Source organism: Ambystoma mexicanum, chromosome 11 (assembly GCF_040938575.1).
Source record: "Ambystoma mexicanum isolate Mex_15411 chromosome 11, UKY_AmexF1_1, whole genome shotgun sequence".
Taxonomy (NCBI): domain Eukaryota; kingdom Metazoa; phylum Chordata; class Amphibia; order Caudata; family Ambystomatidae; genus Ambystoma; species Ambystoma mexicanum.
This window is the reverse complement of record NC_090934.1, coordinates 554,647,385-554,658,166: the sequence shown is the minus strand read 5'-3', so window position 1 is coordinate 554,658,166 and position 10,782 is coordinate 554,647,385. Positions and strand designations below refer to the sequence as shown.

Genomic DNA, 10,782 nt, shown 5'->3' with positions numbered 1-10,782 from the left:
GGTGGGGTTTGCTTGGCCAAAGGGAGGGGAGGAACGCGTCTCGCTGTACGCGGATGATCTCCTGTTATACTTTAGCAATCCCAAAACCTCCTGCCCGATTGTGACCAGAACCCTGGAGGAATACCAACACTTCGGGGGACTCCGGGTAAGCACACAAAAAACAATCTACTTCCCGGTCCAAGGGGGGGGATGAAGCAAATCCAGAACCCTGCCCATACTCCATTTTGGTACTGGGCTTCACCTACCTGGGTATACGGGTTAGTGTAACACTGGAAGACTTTCTCAAACTGAACCTGCACCGGATAATGCAAAAGTTCGAGAATGACGTCACCCACTGGCACTCTCTCCCACTTTCACTACTCGGGAGGGCGGCACTGTTTAAGATGCTGGCGCTCCCGAGATTCCTGTATGTCCTCCAAAATGCCCCACTCCCCATCCCGGCCGCAACATTTGCAGACATCGATAGGACCCTACGTATGTTACTCTGGGGAGGGAAACAGCCGCGCGTTGCATTACAAACGCTTCACCGCTCAGTGTGGGAGGAGGGCATCGGATTGCCCAACATCCACACATATTATTGGGCTGCACAGGCAGTAGTGGCAAAAGAGTGGCTACATGGGGGCCCACTGCTCCCACATACCCGGGTCGAAACAAGGGACACCGACTCCCCTTCCCCCTACACATAATGTATGATGACAAAAAGAACCTAAGGGGGGTACTGAGCGGGTCCCTCCACATTCATCGAGTCTGGGAGGAAATACACAGACATATTGGCTGGGGCGGCAGACCAACCTTGATCCAACCCCTGTGGCACAATACATACCTCCCAGAAAATCCAGAGAATGGGCCACTTTGAAACCTGGGAGAGAAAACGGATATCCACACTGGCAGACATAATTCATGAGGGGCGATTGATAGACTTCGAAACTCTACAAACGAAACACGGATTGCTACCTATGGACTGCTTTAGATACCTCCAACTCACACACGCTTTTAACACCCAATTCCCAAACCTCACCAACATACCCACCTGCTCCCCCCTGGAAACAAATGTCCTCCCACACCATATTCCTTCCAAGGTAACCTCCACCCACTACCAGGCAATCAACTCCTTTGGTTCGGGGGAACTCACCCACCTCAGAGAAAAATGGGAACAGGACCTGGGTGCACTCAAGGCGGAAGAATGGGTGGAGGCTCTGATATCCCCAAGGGAAATAGGCATTGACGCTAAACTCAGACTGATACAGCTGCGAATCCTACACAGGTCTTATTACTCCAGAACGCAAAATGGCCAGTTGGGGAGGAAAGGACGGTACCGAATGTCGCTGATGCAAAAGGGCGGAGGGCACCTTTTACCACATGATTTGGGAATGTGGGGTGCTGCAGGAGTTTTGTACAGCATGTTTACTGCGCCTCTCCAGGATAATGGGTGCCATAATTCCGAAGGACCCCAAACTTATTCTGTTGGGAATAGGGGGTGAAACCGACCTCACTAAACACAAAAGGACATTTCTGGGGGTGGTACTAGAGGCAGGTAAGAGACTAACGGCTGCCACCTGGGGCTCGGTAGATAAGATAAACATAGACCGGTGGTCCAATGAAATGAACAGATGCGCCTCCCTAGAAAGACGAATCTACAATGCAAGGGGGTGCCCCCGGAAGTTCCAGAAAATATGGGGGAAGTGAGAAGAATAAACATCAAAACCAGGAAAAATGGGAGAGCCCGAGCACCCTGTGTGCCCACCCAGTGGGTGGAACAAATCTTCTGTTCCTATCGTGTCACTTATTGTCAAATGTTATGATATGTGCCGTGTCCCCGATCATAGGACTCCTGTCATTGTGTACTCATGTTGTTGTTTTCCTGTTTGACAAAACCCAATAAAAAGAATTTGAAAAAAAAAAAATAATGTGTAGTCGAAATGCTGGCCTGGTACAGGTGATGTACCAGGAACCGTTCTACACCAGTGCCAGACAGCAAAGGATTTTCACAACATAGGTGCTCATAGAGGAGATACCGGATCAAGTAAAGTGCGACACAGCGACAAGGCTCCTGGATAAGAGCAATGCAAACAGGCCAGGTGGCATCTGCTACTTGTGCCTCTGGGTGGATGGTTGGCCAAGTGCGATAAACAGCAAGCACTTCGCGGGGCTAACCCCTACTATGGCCCCCTCCCCAGTAATACATCATATCCCCATATACCTTGTCCACTCATAGTAAGATGAGGCAGAGTCTTTTCTGAAATTTTGAAAAACATATTACATTTTATTGGAAAAAACACATGGTTGCTTTTTTAGAGTCATCCTATCGGGCGGTCCCAGTCCTGCTCGGGCCATAAGTATGCTTGGCCCAAAACCATCATCCTTCCCTGGGTGGCTCTGCCGATCCCGCATTACATAGTCCAATTTCCAACCTGGTGAGCCTTTCTCACTTCCATTTCCGCTCTTGCGAGAATGGCCCGCTCTGGTATCCGACTGCCAGTTCAGTCACTCCCATTTAGTCAATAGAGCGTAAAAGGCCACTGCATCAGTTGTTGAGGAGTCCCAACTGTCCCTAGTGGTATCAGTGCCCGTCTCCCACAGCCTGGCTGATGCAGTTAGTGGTCATAGCTCACTGAAAGATTGCAGCGTACCTCCTTCTTTAGAACCGCCCTTGTAACACTGCCACGCTGTGTGGGTGGCCCACTCCTGACCCCCCCACAAACCTCAGTTACATCTCTCATACTCACCATCAAACTATGTACATCCTTCCTTTGACATCACTCTCCGTAGCACTAAGTTGAAGGTATCCATACCGGCATCAGGCAGATGAACCCCATCTTTAGCAAAGTTTGCCGTGTCTCTATCGCACAACATCAGGTGCCTGGTAAAAGCCAGCCCTTCCTGCTTCATAAATCGTTCCATATTTTTATTGACCTGTCTCCTAGACTTTTCCATGGCTGCGTTTAACCCCTCTCCACGCCATACACCCCTCGGGAAGATTTCTGACCATGCTATTTCTGTTTCAGGAAGCATCCGACCTACAAATCTGATGTCCTCCTGCATCTCCTTAAGTAACCCACCCCTATCCAAATCAGCAAGGTCATTACCCCCCAGGTGTACTATGAGCATCCTAGGTGCCCCCATCCTGGACAGTTGACTGCACAACGCGGGGAGCAAAGCACGCCATTGCATGCCTGGTGTGCCCAGCCAGACCCGCTCTGTCTCCTGAAATCCGAAGTGGATCCCTCGCCTAGGCCGTGCCCGGGCCCTCTTTTCCGCCCGGGTGATGAAAGAATGGCCATTGGCCCAGACTTTGCGGCCCGCTGGAATAGAAACAAAACACCACATGTTATAAAGTACGCCTCCTCCAAACCGCCAACCCCCATGACCCCACAGCATTCTTCCTTGAGCTCTCACATCCCAGGCGGCACCCCAGTGTCCTGCCCTCTCGCCCAGATATATTACTTATACCGATCTGACTCTCATCTACCCATCTTCTTGACCCCAGCATACCCACCTGGAATGCTGTCGTTGCTGCCTCTATCCTGAAACCAGGTGAAGACCAACCTTCCCCATGACATCCTTATTTCTTTAATGTTGCTGCCAACACCCAGCGGAATTGAAACATGGTCAAAGGGGACCCATTCTCATGAACCAGGAGGTACCCCCCCCGCGCTGGCCTATACAATATGTACTGAGAGAGCACCAGGTGGAGCAACTGTCTTGATCCACCGCCCCGTACAACGTCACAGAGATACCACTCGCTACCTGATCCGTCTTTGACCTTCTCACCCTTAAACTGACACCCCTGCCCCTAAATGTGACATCCCCCATTGCCAGTGCCCTACCAGACTCTTCATCTTTCCCAGTCGCGACCAGCTCGCTTACCCGAAGTGCCCCAAAAAATGCCACTGCAAATGCGTCCCTGAAGAACCTGACCTAACCCATTGGAGCAAACCCCCTGTAACGCACTCAGTAGCCTCACCAGCACCTCACACTCAATTGGTTTATGGCCATCCTTCTTGTGCCCCTCCAGCTTTCCCCAACCTTTCATTGAGGCCCTCACTGAGAAACCCTTAGTGGGGTCCCCCGCACCCTCTAGTTTGGCATAGAATGCTATAGCAGTAAGGTGTCCCGAGACCCAGCTTCTGGTCCGCCCCTCTCTGTGAGCCCACACGAGAAACCATTCCACCTGGGCCTGTAAATCCTGATCTGCACACCCCAATTCTTGTGCCATGCTCACATACTTACTGTAGCCTCTCTGATATCTGGACAGCACTCCTAGTGTGAGCGAGCGCTCCCCAAGCTCCCAGAGCGTCGGGTCCATGACACCAGCTGCTGCGCCTTTGGATGGGCCTTCCGGCACCTCTCCCACTGAAAACAAGAAAGAGCGTCAGCTGCAACATTAACAGTTCCTGATACATGGCATGATCTAAACTCAATATTCTGATACGAGCACACTTTTACCAGTTTTCGGAGCAATCCTAGGACCACGGGGCATGAGGCAGATTGCAGTTTGATGGCCTGGACTACCGCCTTGTTATCGGACCAAAAACTGACCCTTCTGTTGCACAACTCCTCGCCACAGCAGGAAGGCAATTACAATAGGGAATAGTTTCAGAGCCATTATATTGCCCAATCTCCACTTTTTCTGCCACTGTGTAGGCCATCTCTGAGCATACCACTTTGCGCCTAGGATAACCCTGAAACCTTCCTTCCCTGAAGCGTCCAAGTACATCTGCAGCTCAATGCTGATAACCCTTGCAGGAACCTGCGCCACATGCCTAAATCCTCTTTAATGGCTGCACTGAACCGTATGTGGTGATGTTTGCACATGACTTGCACAGTTGCCCTCGCCAACCTCCTGGCAAATACCCTTCCCGCCAGCACTACCATGGCTGCAAAGTTGAGTTTCCCCAAGAGTTGCTGTACCTCGCCCAGCGTAGTTCTGTCCTAAATTGATGTTAATCTCCTCAATGAGCCCATCTACCTTGTCCTTGGGCAGCCTACGAGTGCCTTTGCCCGTGTCAATTTCTATCCCTAGAAATGTCAATACCTGCACGGGTGCCTGTGCTTTATCCTGAGCCAGTGGAATGCACCATTCGCTCATCAGTTCTTGGAAGGATCCCTGTGCAGCTCAGCAGTCATCCGACCCTTTCCCTCCAATAAACAACAAATCATCCAAATATTGCATGATGGCCCCACTTCACTCCTGTGTGCTTTCTGCCCATTCTACAAAGCAGCTGAATTGTTCAAAGAAGGCACATGAAACCCTGCACCACATTGGTATACACCTGTCAAAGTAAAATTGCCCCATACACTAAAATCCCAGCAAGTGAAAGCTTGTAGCAGTAGTCAGGGTCCAGCCAATCATTAACTGACACTCCCTTTGGGTAGGACAGATGTATTTGCCTTTCTCTTTCTTGGGCACCATCCCCAGTGGGGACACTATGCAGTTGGGTAGGTGTGCTGCATTGAACCGTCACATAATTCTGCCCAAAGTTCTCTCTTTTCCCAATTTTTCTGTCACAATCCCTGGTAACTTGTCAGCCTAGGCGAGTTTCCTTGCTAATTGTGTTGTTAGTGGCCCCTCATAAGGAATAAGGAACCCATCCTGAAACCCTTAATACAACAATTTTCTCCCTTTTGGCTTTGGATAATCCTGTAGCCAACCATGTAATTTAATCCTGTTTATGGGCGAGGGCCCCTTGACCCAGCACCCTCTATCACGCTCCCCTGTTCTGCCCCCCGCCTTGTTGTCCCCCAGCGCCTCGGTAACATGTTGTGGACGGATGTGACTCCTTACATTTCTTGCATGCGTGGGCACATATGCACTCCTGTCCAAAGCCACAATAACCTGTGTTAAAGCCCCTGCAGGTGCCCATGCCCATGTCGCCCCCCATGGAACCCCTCCCGGTACCCTGCACCCTGTTCTTGTGAGACCATTCCCTACCTTGGGAATTCTGCCTGCTCCGAAAGGGCTGCCAGGTCTCCTTCCTTCTCCCGCTGTACTTATCCTGCCAAGCATGAGGGGGAGGTCTGCTCCCATTACTGATTGGCTGGCTGGTTTTCTCTTTTCCCTCATGTATGTCACCCAACACTCCATATCCTTTTGGTCCCAAGACATGCTGGGTACCTGTGCCATTTCCGACCTGAAATCCCAGTCATAATCAATCCAACCCGTTGACCCATAGCGCTTGTGCTCCTCTATTATTGTGTCCCTGTATTTCCATAATGCATTCGCCTGCTCAGGGAACCTTTCCATCATTACTGCTGCTAACAAGGAAAATGCCTTAGTCCAGTTTTCAATAGTCTCCTCTGCTCTATAAATGTTTTGTCACTTCTCTTCCTCCTTAGTTATGGTAACATCAGGGCCCTCTGTCTCTAGTGACAGTAGTGAAAATAAATCGAAATAATCCCTTGCCCAAGTACGCTCCTCCACCTGTCTAGTGATGTACCATGACAGTGAAGACTTCCCTGATAACAGTGGGGCGATTGTTACCAGTGGCACTTCCTCCGCTGCAGGATCTGACCCTAACCCCCCTACTGGCGAGCCTACTGCTGGCACTGAAAAACAAGGCACCGGAGGTGGAACTCCCCCACTTGTCTGTACAATACCATTCACCTGGCCCATCTCCTGAGTTCCTACACCTAGAAAGCCTCTCTGTGTCCCTATGAAACCAGCCGGCCCCACAAGTTGTTCCCAAATTCCCCTGCGTTTGCACCCTGCAGTTCCTCCTCAACCCTTTCCATCGTTGCAGCATTTGATCCATGAGCCTTGTCATCACCATTTGTGCCCACTCCATGCTCTGGTTGTGTGCCCCAACCCCTTGCTCTACTTGCGCCCCACACTGGCTTGGTGCACTACTGGCCCTGCATTATTTAATGTTACCACAGGTAATTCTTGCACCCCAACCATGGGTTGCCCCCCACCAACCACCTGTAAAACCTGCCCTATAGGCAACAAAGGCACAGTGACATCCAGCATCGTGATTACCTCAACCATGACCGTGACCACCTTACACTTTGTTTGCCTTGGCGTCCTCCTCTTTTTAGCAGGTGTGGCCACAACCGGCTCGTGTACCAGTGGAGTAACAGCTGTGGCTGGTGGCGTGTCCTGTGGCTGTTCCTCCTCAGAGTGCCCCAGCAGTCTTTTCGCCCAGCCTGTCCCCATGCCGAGCACCCTCTCATGGAACAGTGCCATCAGCTGGGCTGCCTCCATGCTCTCCTGAGACCTTCCGCTATCTGAGGTCCCCTCCCCGCTGTCAAATAAGCTCAGCGACCCAAGGCTGGACATTATACTTCTATAAAGTACATAAACAAAACAAAAGTGGCTTTTTAGAACCACATCCAAGTTTGCCTCCCTCCCAGTAGCGCATTGAGGCACTTCACTTGTGTATAAGGGCTTTACAAATAAACAAACCATTCCCTTAGTCCCTGGCCCCTGACTCCACTGTTGCTGCAACTACACATTCGCCAATGGCCTTTCACCCCAACCTGTCACTTGGCCCCCTTATCCCTACCTCCTTTGAAAACCTGCAACCTGCAAACCTGGCACCTGCATGAGCCCAGCTTGCCCAAACCGGTGCGCCCTTCTTACTGCTCGTTTTAGCCTTTTGTTCCTTGTGACAAACCTTGAGTGAGCCTTCCCTGGATGCGCGTTGGGAACCTGTAACATCACATGGGTAAACGTGTTAATACCTCAAAGAAGCTTTATTTATCTGATATGATATGGCATTTATAACGCGCATATACACACATTTTTCAAGGCGCGACGAGGCAAGGGAGGAGAACAGAGGGAAGACAGAGACAACGATCTTACTAGGTGACATTGAGACCGCGCAAGTGCAGGTGAGGGGGGTCGGAAGGGGAAAAGTGCGAGGGGGAGGGCAAGTGCAGTTCATAGGATAACAGTGAATAAATAAAAAATAAGAACAATAAATAAGAAGTGCGGCCAGCTGGTGGCAGGTGTAAAGGTAGGGGGCTGTAGGGATACAGAAACAGCCCCATAGTGCAAGTGTTGCCAGGGGGGCAGTGCAGGTGTGCAACTGGTGGGGAGGGGACCTTGGCCAGAGAACAGAGGGTAGCCAGGTGACCAGTGCAGTTTCGGTTTCAGTCAAGAGTTCAGCAGGGGAGAGGAGGAGAGAAAGCAGAAGCAAAGAGTAAGGTCTTGAGGTGCTTCCAGAACCGGAGCTGGTTCTCTTCAATTTTCAGAGAGGCTGTTTCAGAGGGAGGCCCGAGCCGAAGGAAGAGATCTACCACCAACTCGTTGCTTGGAGAAGCGACAGACCCTGAGGGAGTTAGAGGCGGATGAGCGAAGAGCTCGAGAAGGGAGATATTTAGTAAGAGAGAGTTGAAGGTATTGAGGCCCCAGGCGGCCTTGTGGACAATGCAGAGGGTTTTGAACTTAATCCTCGCTGCCATTTGCTTCTTGATCAGTGAGTTCCCTCAGATAAACCATTGTATCCGCCATACAGCCCCACATCCCTATTTCATTGTGCCTTGTTCTACCTATCCACTCTGCCATTGCTCTTAATAAATGATAATTGTTCTCTTATAAGGGGCTTAGCACCGGTGATCAGTCCCTAAGCGCGTGATGGTTGACGAAGTGTGTTGTTACTACTCACCTTCTGGTCCTCACAGATAGGTATTGCGTGCCCACCCACTACAGGCAAAGCAGAAGGAAATGCAGAAGAGCAACTCACTTCCAGACCCCCGAGTAAATTCAGGCCGTGAAGGGCAACATCCTGAAGAAAATACTTAGCTGAACATGCAAAATTAAAATCACCAAGGATACACCCACTGCGGCGTTAGAGCTCCAGCCTCCAAGTCCACGCACTTATCACTTGTGCGCCCTGGTCTCCCTGTTCTCTGAGCTCCTCTAGTGGATTGCGCCAACCGACCCAGGCGCAAAGCCCCACGTAGTGGGGAAAACCGTTACCCTATACAACAGCTTATTCCATCTCTATTACAACCTTGCATTACCCCTGCCCAATGAGCCTTTACTTTTCCCACATTACCCTCTTTGCAGTGACCCCTCGGTAATCCCCAAGCCCATTCCTCACTCAAGGCCGACCACAAATTAGTTTGCATATTTAAAACGAAGCGGCACAGCGACCGCACAATGCATCTCCTATGTGTAGCCGAAATCCGAAGCAAATAAACAAAGGCGCAGCGAAAGGAAACATTTGCTTTCTTTCATTACATTAAAACACATACAAAATTTGCGGCAGCGCGGCGACCGCGCATCCAATATCAAACTTTTGGGGAGCCGAGCCACCCCATACCGCGGCACGGCGACCACACATTTTTTGTACCGCCGTCCTTCCACGACCAATTGCTGGGATTCAGGAACAAGCAGTTCGGCGACCGCCCCATTCTTCGCAAAACATTCACTTAAATATTGAAACTTATAGTGGCGCGTTTCCCGAGATCCCGTTAATCTCCCAGCAGTGATCCACACACCGAAGGAACAAAGTGGCACAGCGGCTGCACATTTCTCTCGAAACCTACATTTCTTCCGAAACCTCAGAGCATTCCCCCCCACATATGGCGGAACGGCGACCGCACATCACATTACAAACACAAATCTCCAGCACTCGAAGCAAGCGTCACGGCGACCAGACGTTTGGGCATCGATATGTTCACCATATGGTGCAACAAAGCAAGAAAAGAGCATGGAAAAAACCGGCCACCAACTCCCACCTTGTGGAGGATATGCCATAGGCCCAACAACAGCCCGGCAAAGGAGGACCCACGTGGCACCCGCCCCTAAACTCCACTCATACCTCGTTTACTCGACTATTCTCTAGCATGTCCTTGCCTGCTGCTGCTGATGCCTGGGTTGGAAGAGAGACCTGGCCCTCTCAGCCCAGGCTATTTAAGCGCCTCCCCACGCCAGGCCATTTCTGCCTAACCATAGGGGAGCATGCACTTCCGCCCCCTCGGTGAGAGGAGGCGAGTCCACTGAGGGAGTGGCCAGAGGGGCGGACCGCTATGCCAGCTGCCCCTCTACCACACCTTGCGTGGACTGGTACATTTGCTGAGTCAGTGTAACAATGTTTCAATGGAATGAAATGCATGTACTTCGCTGTCCTCCCCTCCCCACAGAGCCTTCGTGATCCCTATCTGTCTCTCTAAATAGAATCCAGAATTGAAGGTGAATGGAACAGGGCAGAGATAATTATAATTGGTTATTTATAAGGCACTTAATACCCAGAGGTTTCTAAGCGGGACAGGATCGAACGTCTGTTGCTCCATCATCTAGCTTCAAAGGCGAACGTAAGATGTTGCCCTTGAGCTATCCTCCCGTGATAATAGGTGTAGTATCAGGTGCACGTTCCTATATATCTAGGTAGATGTGGTGCTTAGTCTTTCTTCCGTCCGTGTCTCCCAGCAGAGTGCGTCACCATGGAAAGGGGTTAACCACTCTCTCTGTGAGACCACAGACAGAGAGTTGCTGTTAAATTGATTCAGGGTGCATAGAAAACATGTGTGACACAGCAGCTCGAGCATGCCATGTTCCCCCGTACGTAAAATGTAAACCAGTGTAAACTGAGCATTTGTATTAGGAAATAAAGACAGCAAGAAATATGCAAAAGCTAAGGATGCTGCCGTTATTGGAATGCAACGTTAGATCACAACAAGGGCAATGAATCGGGATCAGATTCAACATTTAAGAACGTACTTGCTTCCAACACTTACCGCTAATACATTTGAAACAAGCTAATGCTCCACAGCCTTTTTTTTCTGCATCCAGACGTTCCAAAGATTCCATGGAGAAAATGTCAGAAGCTGCTTAAC

The 10,782-nt window shown here is 50.5% G+C and overlaps 1 protein-coding gene across 2 annotated transcripts; it reads right to left on the bottom strand.

The window, feature by feature from the left end:
- Window positions 1-2,254: 2,254 nt before the first annotated feature.
- Window positions 2,255-9,881, bottom strand: LOC138504743 (uncharacterized). 2 transcript variants are annotated; one of them, XR_011279941.1, is made up of 3 exons: window positions 9,768-9,881; window positions 4,231-4,353; window positions 2,255-3,302 (listed from the first exon to the last, which is right to left on the bottom strand). XR_011279941.1 is itself a non-coding variant. In XM_069625263.1 (3 exons), the coding sequence occupies exons 1-3, from the start codon at window positions 7,403-7,405 to the stop codon at window positions 2,734-2,736; spliced, it is 1,095 nt and encodes a 364-aa protein (XP_069481364.1). In that variant the 5' UTR covers window positions 7,406-7,653; the 3' UTR covers window positions 2,255-2,733. The 2 variants fall into 2 exon arrangements, 1 of the variants encoding a protein (XP_069481364.1); XM_069625263.1 differs by lacking the exon at window positions 9,768-9,881 and adding an exon at window positions 7,003-7,653.
- Between the last annotated feature and the right edge of the window lie 901 nt (window positions 9,882-10,782).